A 23661-nucleotide genomic window follows, 5' to 3' on the forward strand; every position below is an offset into this window, starting at 1 on the left:
CCATCTCTTCCCCATGCAGGCAGCAGAGCCTAGAGAGCTGTTTGGCTACATATAATGTAGGTGTTTGAGTCATCATCTGGATAACTCCCTGCTGACTGTGCTGGCTCCCTTGACCCCAGTGGAGAAGGAAGCCTGGTATCCTATATTGAGGTAGCTTGACTTTGACCTGAATCTCCTCCTGAAGTGGAAGGGCTTCATTCCTTAGGCCACCCAGGTCACCTGAGCTCACCTCTGCTGCTCCAGGAGGCCATGGGTTTCCTTGAGGTCCCCATTGTCTCTGCCATCCCTTGTGCTGCAATGTGAATAAAGCAGTACTGATGATGAATCCTTCCCATCTGTGCAAACAGGGGAAGAACAATCCCATATCAGACCAATGGTGTCCTATCCAGGCTTTGCTGGGCAGTGATCCCATATTCACTTAGACCCCCACAATCACGGATGCACTGGAAATGGGAGTTCATCCCACCTTGGTGTAGATAACTACATCTGAACTGGAATGTGCTTTTTATAGTCAGCAGAGAGACATTTCATGGTGCGATTATCTCCACTGACTATAAGAGAAACCCAGCTGACTAGCACACTTAGCTGTTCTTTCCAATTCTGTACTTATTTTGTCCTTTTTTTCTTCTTCCTTTTCCTTCCAGCTCAGAGTTCAGGATGGCAGACGGAGACACAAATCTTCCAACTATTGAGAGAAGGCTGGGTCTGCAGATATGGAGCATAGAGGTATGATAAGGGGGCAGTTATGTTGTATGTCTTCTGTGTGTATGCATGTATCAAGAAAGATCTTCTTGAACTAATCTGGAAAAAAGTTGTTTTTTTTTAAGTAAATACAGCTGTGGGAAATGGGCTACTCAACTTGTCCCTGCATTTGGCATGTTATTGCTTGGTGCTTATGTGTTGCTCTGGAAAACAAGGATGATATTGACTGATGGGTTTCTGCAGGGATACTGCAACCCGCAAGGTCACCTTCTACTTGGGGTCATCTTTGCTTGAGGTTTGTAGATAAACTGAGCTCAGTTTTGCCTTTATTCTGTTTTATATCACTAGTGAAGACAGCCTGAAGTGGGAGATGTGCTCAGTTCCATGGCAGATCCCTACAAATGCAAGCTCTAGGACATCTCAGCATGGCCTCTGGGTCTTTTACCCTAGGCCTACAGGATTGTATGGGGGATGTGTTTTCTTACAGAACATGAAGATGGTTCCTGTACCTGAAAAAGCCTATGGGACTTTTTTTGAAGGAGACTGCTATGTAATTCTGCATGTAAGTAAAGTGAACAAACGTTGGGCTCTTTGGGAGGATCAGTGTCATTTCTTGGGTTGCAACTTGATAGTGGAGTGGTTGTGTGTGTGGATTTGCCATCCAGTCACACACCTGAATGTAGCGTGGCTATTGCAATGGCTCTGTGTGTCCAGTAAAGCAGAAGTCCTGAGGAACCATTAGCAGTAACTCATTAAAACGGTTTATCTTCTCACCCGTTGCTTTATGTCCAGACGTGGAAAAATGGCTGGTATGTCCCCAGTGAGCTGCATCAAGGACTGGATTTGCATGGCTTATGGGAGTGTTTTTGGTCCAGACTTAATTGCAACCAGTTGAGCTCAGGCTAGGCAGAAGCACAGGTAAATGCACCCCACATGCCCCACTATGCAACATTTTGAGTGCTTTTGGAGAATCAGTTTGGCAGCAGCCACCCAACAATGTGCTTAGAGCAGAAGTGAGTGTCCTTACAGAGAGCTGGCTATAATCACTGCAGGTTTTGATGCTCACAAGCTCAGCTTGTGTTGCAAGAGCTTCCCCAGATAACAAAGCCTTTAGTCAGTCCAATGCTCTCCTTCCTCCCTGCAGATAAGTGGGTAAAAACACTCATCTTTGCATTCTGCACCTTAACTGGATGCTTCTCAAACAAAGCTTGTCCGCAGGACAGTAGGACTTTGATCATTTTCAGTAACAGTGCATTAAATTGAATGATTTTGCCACAAATTAGTCAGCTGTGCCTGGAGGAATGGTGTTTTATTCAAGCTCTACTGTGTTTTTCGCTGTAGTATCACTGCACAAAGCAAATAAACAGAACTTAGTGTCAAATCGAGTTTATAAAATGAGCTTTTATTATCTTTTCCAGGCATGGATGATAGGATTTAACACAGTAGGTGCTGAAAAATAACTGGCACGGCTCACATAACGATAAGCACACCTGTTCTCAGATCACTTGCCTCTTATTTCTGGGCTATTGGGTTTTTCTGTAATAAGATGAATCACAGCACGCACATGCAGGCTCTGCTTCATTTGGGGTTGTGTCTCTTTTGCAAGTCAGCAGGAACTCCCAGGCAGTTGGTGTTACTATGTAGTGCCATATGAGAAAGAGAAAGGGAGAGAAAGAATCCCATCTCCAGGCAAATACGAAAGTACCTGTTAAGTTTTTTTTTAGTGATCTATAAAAATAATGTCCTTTAAGTTTTCATATCAAATTCTGCAAAAGTAGGACAGGTTGAACACGTGAGGTTTTGGACTTCCACAGGTGTCTCGTTTTCCTTGATTACATGAGTCATAAAAGCGTGTATGATGGAAGCATGCTTCAGCGGAGCATCATCAGGCTCCATCCTATGGAGAGGGAGAAGGGGACAGGCCTTGAGAATGAGCTCCATGGTCACTTGTTTTGGCCACTTCTCCCTGGACAGCAGCATTATGAGCTGTGTCTTCACCCTGTCTCATCTTTTCCACTTCTTCCAGAGCAAAAGAACCTCTCGTGGCACCGCTGTGGATTTGCATTACTGGATTGGGAAGGATTCATCCCAGGATGAGCAAGGTGCTGCAGCCATGTACGTCACCCAGCTGGATGCTGCACTCAGGGGAAGCCCCGTGCAGCACCGGGAGGTGCAGGGACACGAGTCTGAGACCTTCCAAAGCTATTTCCGCCACGGCATTATGTGAGTAGCATCAGACCCCTTGCTGCAGTGCTGTGGCTGCTGGGTTTTTCTCTGCTTCAATCTGTCTCAAGGGCCCCAGCGCTTCTATAATCTGATCAATGTGGATCAGAGCTGGAGTTGGTCAGAATTTAGAAGAAAACTTCCCATTCTGACAAACAAAAGCTGTAGGGATTGAGACTGGACCCATGTCATTCTTACCCATGTCATTGTGATCTGCAGATTGTTTCCCCAGGTGTTGTAAATGGTTTTTAACCCTTGTTTGTTCACTGTGGGGTCTTCCTTCCACTTCTCCGTACACTTTAGATTAATATGCTCCATTCAGGGCAATTTAAATCAGTATCCACCTTGCTGAAATTTTTTGGTTTCTCTGTATTGTGCATCTCTGCAGCCTCTCATGAGCTTCCTCTGGGCTTTTGTGAGACAGAAGAGAGCTTTTACCCTCATTTTAAAGATGAGAAAAAGCCCGTGAAGGAATAAAATTCAGACTTTCCAAAGCGTGTAAATATAGAATTCTGTTTGGAAACCTATCTGTCCCTGAAGTCAGTGTGAGTTAGACTTCATCACGACCTAAACCACATACTGAGGTCCTACAGAAAGTCTGAGACAGAATAAGAAAGAATAAGAATACTGTTTCCCCACCTTGGCAGGTAGAACATCTCCTCTGGATAGGAAGAACTGTGCCAAACAAGTCTAAAGTACTGTGAATCACCCCCTGGCCTGACCATGTTTGCCAGTCTTATCCACGTATGATAAAACATATTGATTTTCCATGCAGCAAAAGCTATAAAAATCTCAGCAATCATCTGTCTTTCCTACAAATGGTGATTACGTCGTTTCAATCATTACAGCAAGACATGAAGCACAAACGTGCTGTTAGATTTCTAAAAGGCACTGGGATGTGTGGAAAGGGGTTACACTTGTCCAAAAAATACCTGTTAAAATAAATGTTCTGGGGCTTCCTTGAGGGGAATTTCGTCCTATCCTGATGTGCAAAGTTGCACAGGCAGGAATGGATGGCATCATGCAGTGAGGTAGTTACAATGCTAACAGCAGCTTTTGCTAAGTGTCTGTTCAAGGATGGAAGGATGTTACCTTAGGGGAACAGCTTTCTATCTAGAAAAACTATTCAGTAGAATAAAAACAGATTTCAGCAAAAAATAAATAATTTTTTTAAAAAATCTATTTTCTGCAAAATATGGTTCATTTTCATTTGATTGTTTCTGGAATATTTCAGTTCTGTGATGCCACTTCCATGCTTAATGGGATTCTCAGTTTGACTGTGGTATGTTCCCATTGCCATCCCTGACCTGCCTACTCCACAACACACCTCCTCCCAAGACACAAAACATAACACCCACCTCATGGTGGACACTGTGAGGACTCATTGCCTGGCCAGGGATCAGGAACAGTAGATTGAGGCCATTTCATGTTCCATTCTTAAGACTTTGAGATTATATTAGCTCTTGATTTTCACTTAATAAAAACTTGAGGTGTTCTCAAGTGATGGAGGGGTTGCTATTTTCTAACCATCTCTAACTCCTTGTTCTCTGCTTCCTTACAGCTACAAGAAGGGAGGGGTGGCCTCAGGATTTAAGCATGTGGAGACCAATGTGTACAACATCAAGCGTCTTCTTCATGTCAAGGGGAAGAAGCACGTGTCAGCCACTGAGGTAAGCAGGGGATGCCTTGTTTCCTATGGACTATTTCTCCTTGCTACATCCCCAGGACAAGTTGTCCATGCCCATAGCTTGTCTCCTGCAAGCTCTTGTCCTCTCTGTTTGCTGAGCTCTTTTGTCTCCTTACAACAGGTAGCACTTTCCTGGGACAGTTTCAATAAGGGCGATGTGTTCCTGCTGGACCTTGGGAAAGTGCTGATCCAGTGGAATGGGCCCAACTGCAGCATTGCTGAGAAATCCAGGGTGAGCACGGACAAAAGGCACACGCAGCTCTCAGTGTTTACAAAGAAGGAAATAGCGCTCAGTGTTTGCATGGTCACCATTGGTTGACATTAGTTTTAGTCAGTGAGAATATGACTAAAGCCAGGAGAATGGAGAAGATCCTGGTAAATCTATTTCCCCGTACAATGCTCCTCCCTCTGGGGAGACCCAAAGCCCTTGTTTTGATAGGTCAGATCCGCAGTTCTTAAGGCAGTTTTCAAAGGGGTCGTTACCCTCATTTTACTGCTATAGGATCTGCAATATAGGGATGTGATCAACCAGATTTACTAACAGGTAATTAGAAGAGTTGGTGACTAAGCTCATAGGTGGTGATTATACCTATTAAAAGGCAGGTGGGACAGCTCTTCACTTGATGACACCTGGTGATCATAGAGTCATAGAATGTCTTAGGTTGGAAGGGATCTTAAAAGTCGTTGAGCTCTAACCCTCTGCTATGGGCAGGGACACCCCCCACCAGCTCAGGCTGCCCAGAGCCCCATCCAGGCTGGCCTTGAGCACCTCCAGGGATGGGACACTAATAGCTTCTCTGATCAGCTGTGCCACAGTCCCTCCACTCAGATAATAAACAAATAGGAAAATTTGGAGGACATTAGCATTTTCAGAGAGCAGTGGTAATCTGGCTTAGACTACTAGTACTCAGTTGTTACTCTAGGTCTGAAGCAGTGTTGCTGAATTCACTATGTGGATTAGGATTAAACCCCTGGTGATCCTTGTGCAGGGCCTGGCACTGGCTCGTAGCATCAGGGACAGCGAAAGAGGCGGCCGCGCTCAGATCGGCATCATTGACAACGAGAAGGATTCCCCAGACCTCCTCAAGATCATGAAGATGGTGCTGGGTGAGAGGCGTGGGGAGCTCCGAGATGCCATCCCGGACACAAAAGCAGATGAGCTGCAGAAAGCAAATGTCCGGCTTTATCAGTGAGTGTGGGGTGGGTCTGGGCTCCTACCCCTTGTCATGGGGGGTGCTGTGAGGCCTGACCATTTGCTGGCTCTGTCTTTCAGTGTCTATGAGAAGGACAATGACCTCGTGGTGCAGGAGATAGCTACTCGGCCACTGACACAGGACCTGCTCCAGCATGAGGTGAGGGCATTAGACAATTTAGCTTTTACCTACAGCTTCAGTAGCCAGAGGTGGGCAGTGGGTTAAAGCTACAAGAGATGGCAAACCCACCTTCCCAGCCAAGGGTGCTCTGTTGGATTAGAAACATCTCTCGTGAGGCTATAATGGCTAATTTTGAGCAGTTCCTAGGAAAAATACTTACTTTAATGCATTACAGTTTAAGGGCAACTGCCTCAACCAGCTATGCTCACAAAGTCAACGTATTCAAGAACAAGGGCATGGTAGAGTTGGTGGTATCTGGTGATAGCAAGCTCAGAACTCTGCAAGGCAAGGCACTGAGCTAGATCTACATCTAAGGCTTCAAGAAGGATCTAGACTGGGTAGGCACCAGAAGAGGACCTTTGCCTGATGAGATATTTTAACACCATTTTTTTTCCTGTTTCGCCTCAGGACTGTTACATTTTAGACCAAGGTGGCTTTAAGATTTACGTTTGGAGAGGAAAAGCCTCCAACCAGGAGGAGAAGAAAGCAGCCTTCACTCGAGCTGTGGTGAGTGGTAATGTAGTGCCAGTGATGTCGCGGGAGGTTAACTGGGCACTAATCTAGAGCTGACCACTAATTGTGATTAAGTGTGGGCCCTGCCTGAGTAATAACAGAGGAAGAACTAAACTTTCTAAGGGTGGTGCGATGACATAACATAAAATTGTTATTCATCCGATCTCACTGAAGAGATGTGAGCTTCAGTGGCCCCACCTTCAATAAGATCTTACCTGGAGATACCTGGCTTCGTTACCACTTGCACCTGTTGTCTCAGAGAAGAAAAGCTTAGACAAACTCCAGCTGAAAGCATCTCACAATCCTCTGCTTCTCCTTTCAAAAGCTGAACTCAGCTGCTTCTTATAGGCAATCAGCTCTGCAAATTCTGGCCCTGGGCTACAAATGTAGAACAAAAGATATCTCTTTTCTTTCAGCGTGGCAGGTGGGAGGGATGGGAAGACCATCTGCTCTGCTTTTCCCTCGGGGTAGTGTGTGGCTACAGTGTTTACAGCAGATGAATGCTCTGAAGCCCACACTCAGGCTTCCATCCCAAGCCGTGGCTGTCAGTGCTGTACCTCTGGGTCCTCCTGGAGTCTGCTGTGCTAAACACAAGAACAGATCTCAAAAACTAAGCAGTAACTTTGACACTGGGGCGGGCAGAACACGGATCGTTTTCATCCTTATCGCATTGTATCAGACACCTCTGTTGAAGCGCTTTCTTAACTCAATGGCTGCTCTATTTCATGGATATAATTTGTTTCAAGGAAGAAAAAGGAGGAAGAAAAGACTTTTGTAGCTTTATCCCTTCAGAGTAGGTTGCACTCTGGGGTAACTGCCTGCGTTCCTTCCTTGACATACAAGCTCTCTGTCATGCTTAAGGGAGAACAAGATTCCTGTTTAGAGCAGGTCAAAGAGCTGGGAGAAAAGCAAACTCAGTCCATGGGCCTAGTTCTATATCTGCTTACCAGCTCCAGTGCTGGATCCACCACCAGAAGCTGTCTGTAGGGCTGGCTGAGATATTGTCTGTCATAACGAGGCTGTATGTTAGATTTACTGTGTGAGATCTTTAGGAAATCAGGTGCCATGCAGAGATTTAAGTTTAGGATGTCATCCAGGTGCGTAGCCTCCTACAACAGCTCTCTGAATACAGGTGTACACAAATAGAATGTCTATAAGGTATCTTCACTAGTCTGAGTGCACGTGTTTTTATCTTGGGGTGAATCCTGACCTTGGTTATGCTGCTGTGCTCAACTGGAGGTAGAGGTTTGCTTTTGGGGCCCTCAGCCTTCTTCTCGTGTCTACACAAAGCTCAGTGTGTCTTCACTAATGTCCCTTTTCAACCCCCTAGGGTTTTATCCAAGCCAAAGGCTATTCTCCCTCCACCAACATTGAAGTGATCAATGATGGTGCAGAGTCAGCTATGTTCAAACAGCTCTTCCAGAGGTGGACGGAAAAGGATGAAATGCAGGGGCTGGGCAAAGTCTATACTGTTGGCAAAACTGGTGAGTTTGTTTTCAGAGACACAATTTGCCCTGTATTTGACTCTGCTGTCCATGATAAGCTATAGAGCCATGGGAACACTACTCACATTGGCTGCCCCTTGTCCTCAGCACTTTGAAAGTCTGGTGTGCATCCTTCTCATGTCTCATACTTTCCACTATATAGAAGCAGAGAGCTTCTTATAAGGACCAAACTGCCTCGTGTTCCAAACATGGAGTTTGGCAGATCTCCTCAGAAAAAAACGTATGTAAAACATTCACACTTGCAGAACCTCTTAATTTTCTTCAGCTGGAGCTAATGATGAACCTGATAAGGAAGTGCTCAACAATGTTCTGCTTTCATTTACACTGGCACCCACCCAAGATCTTCCTGACGTCAATGGAATCATTCTGTATTTGTGTAAATGGTGCCCCTATTTATCGTGCTGCTGAAGTGCATATTGCAATGCATTAACTCCGAAGAGTAAACGACACCAAAGAGACAAATCTTGCTGATGACAGACAGAAACGGCAGAGATGCTGAGTGTCTCCATCATTAATATCTTCAAAGCTGCAAATACCTCTTTCCTTTGCACGTTCTCTCTTCTCTCTCCCTGCTGCCCACAAATACTGCCTTCTCTATGAGCTGGAGAAACGTGGTCATTCTATTTCTGAAAGAAACATTTAAAAATGATAGAAATGTATACATCTGGAAAACAATTATACATTTTTAGGCAAGTGTGGCTTCATACAACCACAGACCAGGTTGTTCTTATGCTTATAATGATTATGTACATGTGTTTGTTCATGAGGCTGATGCGGAGGGGTTGTATGTCACTGTGCACTTACTGGGTTCTTGCTTTTATTGTGCTGGTGCATGCAGCCAAGGTGGAGCAGGTGAAGTTTGACACCACACAGCTCCATGCAAGACCAGAGCTGGCTGCTGAGCAGAGGATGGTGGACGATGCCTCTGGGGACATAGAGGTGAGACAGATCCATTGGCAAATATCCGTGTTTCCAAACCTTTCTGCCTTTTCACACACACAGCAGCTGTATGAACTGTGAATGTGTGCCTTCACGTGTGCCTCACCTTTCCTCCCCTACAAGTATGTCTGTGCCTGTAGCACTCTGTCCTTACACTAAGTATCCTGCTGCTTACTGGTATATTTCTCACACTAGGTATGGAGAATCGAGGACCTGCAAATGCAGCCGGTGGATCCCAAGACATACGGGCAGTTCTATGGAGGTGATTGCTACCTGGTCCTGTACACCTACCTCAGATCTGGCCGGCCTCACTATGTCCTCTACATGTGGCAGGTAAGTCAGATTGGAACAGAGGAGATTGTGCTGTGTCTGCTAGAAGCCTAAAACCAAAGGAAACACTTGTGCACAAAAACCCCAAGCCAGTCATCTGGCTGGGGTATCTGGGGTGGTATTTGGGGGTATTTAGGGGGTATTTGGGATATTTGGTGTATATTTGGGGTATCTGGGGGGGATTTAGGGGGTATTTGGGGTATTTGCTGTCCACTTGGAAATAGCCCAAGCTCTGTTTTGTAGGCAGCGTGTATGCTCTGAGTCCAGACTAGGATCAGCTGAGAGCCAGCAATGTAGACAAAAATGGTAAAGAACTATGGGGCTTACAATGTTGGTGAGACATTGACACAGGCTGCTCAGGGAGACACCATCCCTGTAGGTGTTCAAGAAAAGGGTAGATGTGTCAATGGGGGACATGGGCTACTGGTGTGATTGAATTGGATGATCTCAATGGTCTTTCAGATCTTAATGATTCTGCGATTATGTTGGCATCAAACTTTGCAGTCTCTCAGATTGTCCTTTGAGGCTTCAGCTCCTGAAGAAGTCACAGAGTTTTAACTCTCATCTCATGATAGCATACACAGGGCTTTTATACCCTTCATCGCATCTCACTGACAGTGGTATCTCTTCTCCCCAAGGGTCGCCATGCCTCTGTGGATGAAATCACTGCTTGTGCCCTCAATGCCATTGAGCTGGACAAGAAGTATGGGGATGAGGCTGTGCAGGTGCGCGTGACAATGGGCAAGGAGCCGGCACACTTCTTGGCAATCTTCAAGGGCAAGCTGATCATATACGAGGTAACGTGGCTTTGTGTGGGTGTGCAATGGAAGGTAAAAGCAGTGGTGAATGGCAGCGGTTAGAGAAATAGTTCAAAGAAATAGACTGATATTCAGGAAAGGAGCCTCAGGTTTGCATGGGCTGGCAGAGGGAGGTGGTGGAGATGCTGAAGTCCAGGCTGGATGGGGCCCTGAGCAGCCAGTCCATGGCAGGGGTTGCAAATGGATGATCTTTAAGATCCCTTCCAATACAAGCCATTCTATGCGTCTATGATTCTATGGTGTTGCTGTGGGGAGGGCTATGAGCCACAAAGTCTTCTTCCTTGAACCAGATGCACCCTGGATTTGAGCCTTCACCTCCCAACACTGTGTTTTCCTCTGTTTCCATCTAGGGTGGCACAAGCCGGGCCCAGAAAAGCACCCCTGAGCCAGCAGTCCGCCTCTTCCAGGTGAGAGGCACAAATGAGATGAACACCAAGGCCACGGAGGTGCCAGCCCGAGCCTCCTCTCTCAACTCCAATGATGTCTTCCTGCTGGCAACCAACCAAGTCTGCTACCTATGGTGTGGGAAGGTGAGACTGCCATGGGTCCAGGAGGCACAGCCACGGGGAGCTGAAATAGCTGGTGTGGGTCTTGTGTCCCCTACCTGTGGGGCCATGGCGCTGGTCATAGATTCCAAGTGACCAGCTCAGGTGAAACCCTCAATAACAGGTCTGAGACTCTATGGAGCAGTGGTGTAGGGTCAAAGTATCTTGGCCCTGCAGTAAGTTTTTCTAGTCTACCACTAACTCAGCCTCAATTTTATGTCCTGAACTCCAGGGCTGCAGCGGAGATGAGAGGGAGATGGCAAAGATGGTGGCTGACATTGTCTCCAGGAGGGACAAGCACACTATTTTGGAGGGACAGGAGCCAGCAGAGTTCTGGGAGGCCCTGGGAGGCAAAGCCCCTTATGCCAGTGAAAAGAGGTAATAGTAAGCCAATCATTCCTCTGGGGTTGGCCAGGAAACATTAAGTAAAGGATCAAACCCTTACAGGAAGATGGGTAAGCAGTTTGTGTCAAACCAAGCTTTTGGGAACATTCTGACCCATTGCTGCCTTTGGTGAGGATGTGGAAACAATTAGAAACCACACTACGGTGTTTCCTGTCTAGGTTTTGGATCTTGTTTTGGATGGATTTCCCCACAGTAAATCTGCCTCCTATCTTGTCCATAAGGGCTACGTGACCCACATAGTCCATTTCCATCCATTAATGGCCTTTTGAAGTTGAATTGGCATTCAAACAACTCAAACTTCTCCAATCCTCTGGGCATGAAATGTGTTCCTCTGCAACCAGGTGATCAGTGTGGCTTCCACCTGACAGCAGCCTCCTGTGCACAGAGTTTCAGGCCCTCAGATGTGTGTTACCATGTCCCCACCTCATCCAGCATGAACATGAGTAGTAGTAGTAGCCTAATGCTAAACCATGAGGGAAGGATTTCCATCTCTCTTTCTTTTTCTCCCTGCCATGTATGAGGAAGGTTTCAAGAGCGGATCACACACTACCAGCCTCGCCTCTTCGAGTGCTCCAACCAGACGGGTCGGTTCATCATGACAGAGGTGGTGGATTTCTGCCAGGAAGACTTGGATGAAGACGATGTCATGTTATTAGACACTTGGGAAGAGGTCAGCTCAGACTCCGCCTTCCCTACCTTCCAGACATATTTTCAAACAGATTATGGCTTAGTTCATCAGAATACATAATTGAACATGACACTGAGGGCACCGGCTCACCTTTCTCAGTGGTAACTGAGAGCAACCCGTGCTCGGGTCTGGAAGTCCAGTAGAGCATTATCTGCATGGCAGACTGTTCATGCTCCGTACAGGGGGCAGCAGCCAGGATTCCCCTTGCAGACAACCTTAATCCACCCTCACCTGTGCAAGGGTTGACCTGGATGAAGTTTGTCTTTGCCATCCCACCACAGGAGCAGGATGGGCAGATGCTTCAGGAGGACACCAGGTCCATGCCCTGCCCTTATGCAAAATGAGCTGTGCCTGCATCCATCTTTTTTGTGGGCTCACTCACACAAGGGGGTGGCACCCAGAACAATTCCTCATATCTCAGTGTGATGATGAGAACTTGCTCTTGGTAAAGGGCTCTGAGGGCATCTGAGTTTTTGGCCATGCAAGTACTGGGTTTAACTACCTGGAAACATTAGAGAGCTGCTCCCTGAAATGTTTATGCTTTGTGCTTGTCTCAAAAGCAAAATCTTTCTTGGTTGGAAATAAACGTGAGGTGAAAATCGCAGGGGGCTATTGGCAAACAAAACTTGCAGCCTTCTCTCCTTTTCATTTGTCACGAGAACAAATAGCTGTGTCTGCACAGGTCCTGCCTGCTCATTGATCTTCAACACATTGTCCCATTGCAGATTTTCCTCTGGGTTGGCAAAGCCTCCAACACATATGAGAGGAATGAAGCAGTTGCCTCGGCTAAGGAGTATCTCAAGACCCATCCAGCAGGGAGAGACTTGGCGACTCCAATCATACTGGTGAAGCAGGGCTGTGAGCCCCTCAACTTCACAGGGTGGTTCAACGCTTGGGACCCCTACAAATGGAGTGTAAGTTGCTGGAAAAGCCCTGGGATGTGCTCAGCAGTGCTAGAAGGGTGTCACTGTCAATGAGCCATATTCTGTATGGTGTGTGGAGCAAAACTTCTCTTATCACGTAGGATCATAGATGTATTGAGTTGGAAGGTAACTTAAAGCCCACCCAGTTCCAGCCCTTACTATGGGCTGGTTGTCACCCACCAGATCAGGCTGTCCAGGGGATCCAGCCTGGCCTTGAGCACCTCCAGGGATGGGACATGTACAATATCTCTGTAGAGATATGCTGATCACACCTCAGCAGAAAATAGCTGTTTGGTGAAACGGGCTTTTGCAAATAGAAGTAAATGTGCTTAAATTCACAACACCTGTATTTTTCTTTTAAGGAGAAAAGGTTACAAACTAGGTTTGCGATTTCAGCCAAAAATACATTTTGGGGCTGCTAGTAATAAAATCAAGTTCAGTGTGGCAACAAAATGTTCCCCATCATGAAAGCAATTGGAAAAAAAAAAAGTGTTCATTTTTCAAAATGCAGAAGGAAAATATCTGTCCCATCTATAAGGGCAAACTGAGATGTAAGATGTGAGCAGGTGGATCTTGTCTCCTGCTTCACAAACTGCCCATGAGAGAACATTGGTTCCTATGTACAGCCCTTCCTCTTGAAGCTGATTTACAAACATGGAAATGGAAACTTGGAGGAGCTTCAATGGTTAATAGATCTGAACTATCACATGGTTTAGTGGGCGTGGTGGTGATGGGTTGGTGGCTGGACTAGATGACCTTAGAGGTCTTTTCCAACCTTAATGATTCTATGATTCATGGCAGAAGCAATCCTGCCAAGGCTCTGCACCCAAATTCCTGCCACCCGATGGCACTGGTGTGCACAGTTTAGGAAAGGAAAAGTTGCTTTAAACTGGTGTGCTTTGAAACCTTCCCGTGCTGGGCTGCCAATGGGTGTCCCTTTTCTGTATGGTATTTTGCATGAACGTAGGTGTTCAGCTGCTTTGTGAGAAGTCTCCTCTTCTGGTTATCCAACGGGCTGTGGATAAGTCCCACACTGGAGCAGGGCAATGGGATGGAGGTGCCAACAGGATCTCATACAAAGATGTGTTTCTCCCACAGCTGAATTTGCATCATCCTTCTTTGCAGTCAGTGGGGTGGCAGAAAGTCTGCCTTAACAGCTGGGTTAATGACAGATGATTCCCAGAGCACCGACCCTTAAAACGATGTTGATGCTTAGAACTGAAGTCAAAACTTGATTTTTTTTTTTCTTCTGGGGAACTGCTGAAAAACAAGGAGGTAGCTTACAGAATACACGACTCTATAAGTATCCCCCATAGGCAGCTTTAGCAGCTACAGACGAGTGATCCAAACTGTGAACATCCCAGAAACATCTGGGGTGTGTGTGTTCATTGCTCCATTTGGGGTCTAAATCTGCTTGTTCTGCAGTGCATGTGTTTGTGTTGTTCATTCTAGTTGGGGATCTCTGCTGGATGGTGCTGTTAAGAACTGACATCTCCTGGCTGCTTTGGAAAGCACAGTCATCTGCTTGCCAATATATAAAGCATGTTCCTTTTTTGGGATATAAGAGAAACCTGGTCACACACAACACTAAAATTTGTTTGTTTGTTTGTCTGTTAATATGAACTCTTATTTATCCATTTCTTTATTTTCAAGTGACAGCCCAGAGTCTCTCCATTCTAGGACTGGGGATTAAGGGAGACCCCAACTGCCACCTCCGTGGTCAACACTGGGTGATCTGCTGAGCCCAGAGATCAGGAGCACATGCTGCCTAATGCTGACCTGTGCTTCTCACAGTTCTCTTTACTTTCAGGATGGCAAATCCTATGAGGAGATGAAGAACAGCTTAGGAGATGTGTCAGCACTATCTGAGATCACAGTGGTGAGTGGCTACTGAAGCCCCAAGGTGGGAAATAGCTGAGTTTAAACATCACCATGTCCCCCTGGCTGTTTGCATGAAGGAGAGGCCATAGGGATCAGAGTAGGCATGGGGACCTCAAGCCGTCAGGATTGGAGGTGTTCTCCTCAGTGGAAAGCAGAGAGAAATGTCATTGATAACCCATAAATACAATGTATGCAATTAAGAGTTGTATGAGGAGTTTGCAGAGCTGTATCACCTGAGACCCCTGATGTGGGGCTCCTGGTCAAGCAAGCCTAATTGGAGGTGCCAGGAAAGAGAGCACAGCATCTCAAAGGTTCCAAACATAACAGTCACATGGGATTAGTTCTGCCTGGGACAACGGCAGGAGAAAGGCTGGAAGGGTAGTGGAAGGGCTTTGAATGAGAAAGATAGCAGCATGGGTATCAGTATGCAGCTCATTTAAAAGTTTGAGATGTGGTTGTATCTGGTCTTACCTTCTGTGCTCCCACATGCACCTTTCCCTGCCTTGAGAAAAATGAGACTACCATAAGCATCTTCTGTTATTTCTAAGGTCTCCCAACAGGGTTGTGTTTTTAACAGTCCTATCATCTTGATATAATACTGATGGAAGCGCTGGGCTGTTGTTCTAGAGTTGTCTTTCTCCTTGTTTCTTGGCTCTCCAAAGCAGCAGACCAGCAGATAGCTTGTGCCAGGACAGTCCCTTCAGCCCCAACAGAAGGATGCAGAGGTAGCCACCGGTTTGCTCCTGTTTCTCTTCATATGTTCTCCTCCATTTTGCAGGACCTGAACAACATCAGCCTGAGCAAAAGAACCCTCAGCATGACCAACCTGGCTGGTTCAAGCACATCAAGTGCTTCCCCGGAGTACAAAACACACCTCAACCACAATGACAGCAGCAGCTACGCCAACAGCAGCGCCAACGGCAGCCCATTCACAGTGCCCAATGACAAGGGAGTTTACTCCCGAGAGGTGCTGATGAACAAGACTGTGGAGGAACTTCCAGAAGGAGTGGATCCCACTAAAAAAGAGGTGACGGCACTGCTGGTTTTATGCCCTTGTAGCTTAACCAGGAACTTAGTTGTAGGCTACATGTGGCAGCACATCATGTTATTTAGTCCTACCCTCAGGCTCAGGGGGATGCCAGCTGAGCACCAAGGTCTTCAGTAGTGCCCATGTGGAAAGGGTTGTGTGTCAACTGGGCTGTGCAGGTCCTTTCTTTTACCCAAAATGTCTGCTATCTACAAAACGTTTTGTCTTTCCAGAAACGGGAGTGAACATTTCAAGAAGGATATTTGGGGGGGGAACTAAGCCAAGGGGAGATGCTTTCACTGTGAATTATTGGCTTGAGAAACCACTCAAAACAAGCCAACAGAATTTCTCAGAAGCAGAGTCAATTGCTCTGGCTTGAGTATGATTAGCAGGGACCAAATTCTCACCAGAGCATGCTATAACTCCTCACAACCAGGGCATCTTCTTGGGCTCTTATTCTAATGGCACTCTGGGAAGTAGGATGGGGAACAGCTGCTGGGACATTCCATTTCCCACAATGAGGACAGAGAGCAGGGCAGGAGCCATTCACATGGGGTCAGGGCTCAGCTCTGGCATGGCAAGGAAGGGATGTGGCTGAATGGAGATGTCCCAGCCTTTGCACAAGTCAAGGCTGACCTCTTCTTGCTCTCTCTTCCTGCTGCAGTACTATCTGTCTGATGCTGATTTCCACGAGATCTTTGGGAAGTCTAAACAAGAGTTCTACCAGATGCCCAAATGGAAGCAGCAGAATGAGAAGAAGCAGTGTGGACTCTTCTGAGACAGCAGGGGCCACCCAGCATCCAATGACTTTGGGAGCAACCCTTCTCTCTTAGGAGATGCAGGGAAGAAGCACAGACATTGGCTCAATGAACCCAACCCAACATCTCAATCAGGCCAAGCTCCAATGCAGTTAATCCAGCAGCCACTGTTCAGGGACTGGCAAAACGTTTTGCAGGAATGGATTTGCATGATGTTTTTGCCTCTTTCGAACACCTTATTGCTGATAGACATGAAGACAAGTGGTCTGCATTGTAGCCTCTTCTTTCCTCACCCTTTTGCAGTTTGCCACATCTGCAAGATTGAGATCCTCCTCCATTTGTAAAAGTTAAGAATTAGGTAAGATAATGGCAACTTGCGGCTGTTATGTGAATTCTGGATGGGGAGAGAAGGGGAAAGCCCTGGGGGGATGGATGGGGAGCCTTTGGGTCAGGAAAAGGGAATGGAGTAGCCAGATGTGTGCTGGGGTAGCCCATGGAGTGCAACTGACCAGCTCAGCACTGTCTCAGCCTGCAGAAAAGCTACTCACCAAAACCCAGAGAGAATCAATTGTAGCTTAACGTGCACAGTCTAACACAGGTAAAACAACTAAGAAGCCTGGGTTGGGGGGAAATAAAATGCTCATGCATATTTAGAGTGTATTTATTAACTGTTCTGTTTCAAAAAGATGATGAGATTTGGGGCTAGGTGCAGCTGTTGATTTTGACTGCCCAACAAGACTCTGCATCTCCAATCTCACCTGGCCTTGCTGAGCATGACTGGGTGTGGGTAAGCATGAGTGCACCTCTCCACAGAGCAGAGCCTTGATGAAGCCAGGAGGGTTTGGAAAATGACCTGAGTGTGTCCCAGTGGAGGGCTCCATCCCTGTGATGTCCATGGGCTGAGGGTGCTGGTTCCGCATTGAGCTCAATGAGATTGGAGGGGGAAATGTAAGAGTGACAAAGGGATGCGACTGTATATGAGAGGAGGAAAACTGTATGTTCAAAAAAAAACCAAACAATGTGGTTATAAAGCTTTACTCCATTTCCAGCCTGATTGATGATTCCAAATAAACAGCTAACAGCAGCATTGGAAGTGTCCTTGATCAGTGTATCGGGTAGGATGGTGGCAGAGAAAAGCGCTGTGGAGCCATGGCTATTTCAAACACCTGGTCTTTCATAGAGTTTAAAACACTTTTTAGGAGAAAAGAACAAACACAAGGAGGTGAGGCTCCCTCTGTTCTCAGACACCACAGTTATAGGAGTATCGAGTTGAGTTGGAAGGGACCCTTAAAGGTCATCTGCTCCAACTCCCTTGCAGTGAACAGGGACACCCACAGCTCCATCAGGTGCTCAGAGCCCCATCCAGCCTCACCTTATGCATCTCCAAGGCATGGCATCCACGACCTCTCCAGGCAGTCTGTGCCAGTGCCTCACCAATGGGACTCCCCATCATGTGGGCTCTGCTCCTGAAGGCCCTACACCCCAATACCAGCCATGCAAACCTCAGGAAGACTGACAGCATAGCAGATATGTTTCCAAGTTCATGAGTGTTGCATTCAGGTAAGCCAAAGAGGCAAACAGTGACAAGTAATTGGGCTTTTCCAGACTTCTTTAATAGTCTTAACACAGTGTTAGTAACATCATTGGAGCTTCAAAATATATATTATTTTATTTCAACAACATTCACTTGACTCCATAGTTGTGCTAGGAAAAAAAAACAAACAAACCACCTTTTGCCATAAATACTGGGTTGTTGTTCAAAACTCTTTAGTCTGCTTGTGCTGGGTTACCTCTGCAGTGCAATGGGACCAAGCTAACATTTAAAACTCTTTCTACCACTGCTTCCTCTGGGTTAAAAAAGAGATTTTCCTATAAAAACAAGTTTTTACCATACACACACAAAAAAAGAAAACAACAGAAAAAAAAAAGCCCTTCTGTCAGTTCAGTGTATTTATTTCCACTCTCATGGCCAAAAGATCTTCTCTGAGGTCCCTCTGAGTGGGTTTCACTTCAGGATAGAGGGAAATCTGCCATTCGGCAGCTCTGTTCTCCTTCACAGAATAAGAGACAGGCTCTGAATGCAAAGTGATCTGGCTGGAAGCCAGGCACACAAGGCAGAGCAGTATTCATGTATTTTTTATTATAATACAAAAAGAAAGTCAAGTTATATAACACGGCCCTTTGTAGTGCAGCTTTCTTGTTTTAATCTGTAACAGATAAGAGGAGAATCGTGTCCTCTAAGACTTCATATGGTAAAGGATGGCTGACATCTGAATCTGCAAGAAGTCACCTGGTATCTGGCCACTGGTTTCAGTGCCAAGGTGGGTTTTTCTTGCTAAGACATTAAGTATTTTGTCCAGACATGTGACCAAACCCAAACCAGGAGCTGTAATTGGCTAAAAAGAAGTCTTTATCTTCTTACTAAAAGCAGAATTAAAAACGACACTATATAAAGTGAACTCAAAAACACAGCTGGATTGGTTGGACAGGTACAAAAGGATTAATCTCAACAGCAGCATTAGGATGTTTCCAACTCGCAGGAGGGAGGGAGTTGATGGCTATTTCACATCAGGTCCCCACGGGCACCATGTGCTGCTCTGGAGAAGGCACCAGGGGTTGGATGGGACCCTGACATTGGCAGACGACACATGCTGAGTTCCTTCTAGGTCTGTAAGATGGTCCAACACACCCTGGGAGAGCTGAGCTGCTAATCACAGTCCTGGATGTTGACATACACAAAGAGGGTGGAGGAGGAGTACGGGTCTCCGTTCTTGGTCAGAAGGTGAATGTGGCGGTAACCTGGAAGGAGCACAGATGGAGAGTGGCCTTTAGTCCTGTCAGAAAGACATTTCCTAGCACTTGCCAAGACCCTGTAATGACATTTCCCTGTCCCTGAAACCTCTTTGTTCCCCATGCCCCATGGAATAGGTAGGTCAGAGAGACATGGCATTGGGCACTGGTAACACAACATACCCAAGGCCACTGGTGACAGCAGCTGCTCAATAAGTCATCCATATCTTACTCAGACCACAGAGCAAGGACAAGTTCTAACCCAAGGTGTGGTGGGCTCTGGATCTCTTACATTGGACACAGGAGATTCCCAAAGCAGTCACTGGGTATATGTAATGGGGAACAGGGCCTTACCTTGCTTCAGACTGGTGAAGGGAACGGTATACTGCCCAATGAAGTCGTTCTTGGTTGACACGTCAAAGTCTTCTACAACAAATCGGACCAGGGCAAGTGCAGGGATCTCTATGTCAAATGTAAACTCTTCATTCCAGTTCGGGTTGAAGCCTGAACAATATAGATAAGGAAGGAGATTAGAGCTGCTCACATGCAAGGATGGAGGTAAGAGATGCTTACAAGCAGGAAGTGCCGAGATTTTTGCTCCCACTGTTTATGAAAACACCTGGTATTAATAAATCCTTCAGCTTAGGATGTTTGCTGCTGACCTCAGCACTGCACCTGCAGAAGGCAGTGAGAGGCAGAAGGGGGTTGAACTCAGCTTTGCTCCAAAGGCTCTCACTGGCTGATATATGCATCTTAGTTTTGCCATTAGACCAACAGAAACATTTTAACACCCCAGACCAATCACAGAATCATAGAGCACCCTGAGCTGGAAGGGGACTCGTAAGGATCACTGAGTCCAACTGCTGGCTCCACAATGGACCACCCAATGGACCACCAGGAGAGAGCAGAGAGAAGGCATAACGCACACCTTTGTGTTGTGACAGCTTTCTGGGGCTTTACACATCACTGACTGCTCAAAGTGCACCCATCCATCATAATTCAGTGCCTCGGTTTCCCTGTCTACAGTGAGAAGTGCCTGATGATAAAAAGCATCACCAGGTCTATGGACAAAGTGGTTTATGTGACCTTGAATAATGGCAGTTTCTCAGACAGCCAGACTAGCCCCACCTCTGACATGGGTAAGGAGCTTCTGATCCAGACTCACAAAGAAAACAAAGCCATGACCATCATGTCGGATGAGAGACAAAAAGAAAACGCAATGCTTTCCCCTCTGGGTCACTGTGGTTGTTCCCTGCAGTTTCAACAAACCACTCCCCAGAAACAAACAGGAGAAGAGGGAAGAACATCCTGTTCGAAACTCCACTGCCATCAGCACAGCCTGTGCTCAGTAGAAGCGCAAGGGCAGCTAAACATCAGCTCAAGCCTGCTGGTCACAGAGGGTCTGTGGGGGATGCAATAGGAGGCAGAGATCCTTCAGCTGTCTCTGAAGGTTCCAGGTGGGTCTGTGAATACTGCCATAGCAAAATACCTGTGCTGAGTTGCTGCATTTTATTTGGACTTCACGGGATTAAATCAACTGGACTGTTCTGATAACACACATGTGCTCCTGATCCCACTCATCCTTGGGAAAAAAAAAAGAGTGACTGGTCCCATGAGAGAAGAAATCACAAAACTGAAAGGGAAGTCATTAACCTTAGGACAGGAAATCTAATTGTGCTGATATCTTTGGGGGGATTCAGCCCATCTCAGAGCCACAGTGAGACACCAAGAGCTGCTGAACCTGCAGGTTCTCACTCCCTTTGGAGTTCCATGCCTGCACAACTGGGGTTCAACCTGCATCCTCAGCCCATTGCTTCAGCCCCAGAACCCCGTTTGGAAATGCAAACCCATCTCTGCAGCTGGCCCTTTCCAACACTGATAGTTTACTTCTCACTGGGTACCTCCCCCTCCAGAATCCTTCCATTATCCCTCCTGCCAGTCACAACCTGGCAATGGGGCCAAGTGAGTTGAGCAGCCCTCAGGAATAGGCCTGGCCTCTCTAAAATGTTCCTTACACAGTCTTTACTTCAGACATTATAAAAATGGTTGTAGGCAAAGGAAATGACCGTGAGCTTTCGGAACTGGGCCAGATTTAGTCAAACAGGAAAGGAGGAAAAGGGAAACAGTGTTAGCAGGGAGGAAAATACTCATTGCCTTTCTAGTTCTTGGCTCTGATTCCATGCACAAAAGCCATGCCTGTGTGTGTGTTTGTGAGGGAGAGGGCTGATTTCTCAGACTCCTCTTGCCTTGGTTATTCTCACAGAAAAGAAAACTGAACTTGCCCTCTACTACTGCTGAAAGCCACAGCATTCTGACTTTGATGGCATGTAGGAAAGCCATGGCCATGTTTGACCAATGTGGTCCATGTGGAGGTGAAATATCTGTATGACTGTGAAGAAGAAGCCTGGCTCTTTGGATCAGCAGGCTTACAGCCTCCTTCCCTCATCTGCTACACTGCTGTGATGTGCATTCATTTAGCACTGGAGATGCTCTGACCAAAAGAATGAGCAGATGCAGTGTCTGTGCCTTGTGAGAAGCTTCTGAACTACAGGAAATGTTCTGCTTTTGCACAGACTACACTACATACGAGAAGAAGCTGAGAGAGCTCAAGCTCTTCCACCTGGAGAAGGCTAAGGGATTTATTATTGCCATCTTCCACTTACTCTGTATAGAGAAGATGGACCCAGATTCTCAGATCTCTAGCTCTGCAGATCTGGCAGCCAATCTCAAAACAACTCAGCTGGATGATGTTGTTTTGCAGGCAAGTTCTGTCTCCAAACAGCCCAGAAATAAAAGAGAGAAATAAAAACCCCACATGGACATCAATCAATTGTATAGCTAGGGTCCCTGCACTGAAGCAGGCCATCATTGCCTACTGTATTTGTTTTGTGTCAGTAAATTTGGATGTATCTGGGCAGGCCACAGGGCAGCAGGTCCTGATGAGGAAGATGTTGCTACATGAAACCAAAGGGTTACAGCCCCAGGGCATCACAGCATGGAAGAAAACCCCTTACCATTGTTTTCAATGACTCTGGTTTGCTTCTTGTTGTTATCCTGTTGGACGCCATGGATCTCAATTGTTACCCTAGGATCAACGATGGAGTTTTTGCTTTTGTTAACTTTGGGCAGCTGCTGACCAGAGATGATCTGTGGAGGAAACAGAACAAAAGATCAGGATGCCAGCAGGACAGAGTTGTTCCCTCTCCTCCTTCAGGATAACAAGACCTGTTGCTGGTGCTGGTCTTTCAGAGCCAGCATTGAGACACTCTTGAGAGGAATCTTTAATAATCTAAAGCATCTCATGAAATATTGTCAGGAAAAAGGCAACTTCTCTGTCTCTCGCCAACATGAGCGGGTGATACTTGGAAATAACAGTGGTGAATGCTGATCGCGTGTCTATAACATGACTGTATGTTCATCTGTAGTAAATACTGTCAGTTACCTCTCCTACTGCCAAACATTACACGTGCGCTTGGAGAATGAGAGTCCATGCAGGACTGAGAAAGATTCCCATAGTGGAAAATGAGTCGTTAGGATAACATTGTCCATGTGGGACCAGGAAAAGAAGGTACAACCTACAGCCCCCCAAAATGGACGCTACTGAGAACATTTTCAGACTTCTATTCTTACTTTAAGCAGAAGCTTCTTCTTTGTCCCCCATGTTCCTTCTGTGATGGATTTTGGACTGAATTTGGTTTGCTCATCCCGGAGGAATTCCGGCTTTAAGACATACCCAGAAAACCCATTGTCCTGGAACCGGCCCTGGTAGACATCCATTTCTGTGCCTCCTGTCTGGAAATTTAGGGCAACTGCAACATAAATAAGCTCAGTCACTTTCAGATAAATCAATAAGAGTCTTTTTCTACCAACTCTATTCACATGAAATTGCACTTCATAGACATAAACATTGACTTTTCCATGCTTCAAAGAGCACTGATAAGCTCTGCCCCTCACAGTCTGCTTGCCCTGAGGATTTCTTCCATTCGGAGATGTCAGAAGCAGAAGCCATTATGGCCATCTCAGTCACCCTTCTGCCTACTGCAGGAGGGCCAAAAAATGTCCTGCATTGTATTTTTTATCACCTAATCGAACAACCACATCCTCTAGATAAACCCATTAATTAAAGCAAAGCCACAAATCCTTCTCAGGTTGTTTCTCTGCCTACTTAAAGACTCTCCTAGTAGTTACAAGAGCTCATCTCTTCCAGTGGTCACTGAGACTCTCTGCCTGTAATTGGCCTGGAATTGATCATCTACCTCAGCCAAAGCCTTACTTTGGCCAGGTCATGATTAACAAGACCAGCTTAACCCTCTCCAAGCTCCCCGTTGCACCCACCAATCTGGCAGCCGACATTCCACAAGTCAACAGGACTGTAGTTGGAAGAATCTGTCCTCCAGCCTGCAGGGTATATCCGGCTCAGGTGCCTGATGTTATGAAGAATAAAACTGTTTCCTATAGAAAAGAATAACAGTAATAATAATAAGAAGAAGAAGAGAAGAAGATTCTCTTTCAGTGTTGGGTTCTTTTCAGTGATGGGGGCTACTTTTTCTTGAT

The 23661-nt window shown here is 46.3% G+C and overlaps 2 protein-coding genes across 5 annotated transcripts in view; one reads left to right on the forward strand and one right to left on the reverse strand.

The window, feature by feature from the left end:
• The window catches only part of VILL (villin like), a 28359-nt gene extending 10955 nt beyond the window's left edge, over positions 1–17404 (forward strand). For 2 of the 3 annotated variants that reach the window (XM_015852913.2, XM_015852914.2), the window contains exons 2-20: positions 645–726; positions 1190–1264; positions 2729–2925; positions 4487–4595; positions 4734–4844; positions 5602–5801; positions 5886–5964; positions 6394–6492; positions 7829–7982; positions 8842–8942; positions 9138–9275; positions 9911–10069; positions 10441–10620; positions 10868–11013; positions 11566–11710; positions 12454–12642; positions 14462–14530; positions 15311–15559; positions 16224–17404. In XM_015852913.2, the coding sequence (XP_015708399.1) occupies positions 658–726; positions 1190–1264; positions 2729–2925; positions 4487–4595; positions 4734–4844; positions 5602–5801; positions 5886–5964; positions 6394–6492; positions 7829–7982; positions 8842–8942; positions 9138–9275; positions 9911–10069; positions 10441–10620; positions 10868–11013; positions 11566–11710; positions 12454–12642; positions 14462–14530; positions 15311–15559; positions 16224–16337 (2583 nt within the window). In that variant the 5' untranslated portion in view covers positions 645–657 and the 3' untranslated portion in view covers positions 16338–17404. Of the gene's footprint in view, positions 1–131; positions 151–644; positions 727–1189; positions 1265–2728; positions 2926–4486; positions 4596–4733; positions 4845–5601; positions 5802–5885; positions 5965–6393; positions 6493–7828; positions 7983–8841; positions 8943–9137; positions 9276–9910; positions 10070–10440; positions 10621–10867; positions 11014–11565; positions 11711–12453; positions 12643–14461; positions 14531–15310; positions 15560–16223 lie in introns of those variants that run through there. The other variant, XM_015852916.2, reaches the window with a different exon arrangement.
• Positions 17405–17908: 504 nt separating this feature from the next.
• Positions 17909–23661, reverse strand: part of PLCD1 (phospholipase C delta 1) — a 41775-nt gene continuing 36022 nt past the window's right edge. For both annotated transcript variants that reach the window (XM_015852918.2, XM_015852917.2), the window contains exons 11-15: positions 23443–23559; positions 22738–22916; positions 22122–22254; positions 19462–19611; positions 17909–19116 (exon numbers count right to left, since the gene is read on the reverse strand). In XM_015852918.2, the coding sequence (XP_015708404.1) occupies positions 19025–19116; positions 19462–19611; positions 22122–22254; positions 22738–22916; positions 23443–23559 (671 nt within the window). In that variant the 3' untranslated portion in view covers positions 17909–19024. The remainder of the gene's footprint in view (positions 19117–19461; positions 19612–22121; positions 22255–22737; positions 22917–23442; positions 23560–23661) is intronic.

Source organism: Coturnix japonica, chromosome 2, assembly GCF_001577835.2.
Source record: "Coturnix japonica isolate 7356 chromosome 2, Coturnix japonica 2.1, whole genome shotgun sequence".
Taxonomy (NCBI): Eukaryota; Metazoa; Chordata; class Aves; order Galliformes; family Phasianidae; genus Coturnix; species Coturnix japonica.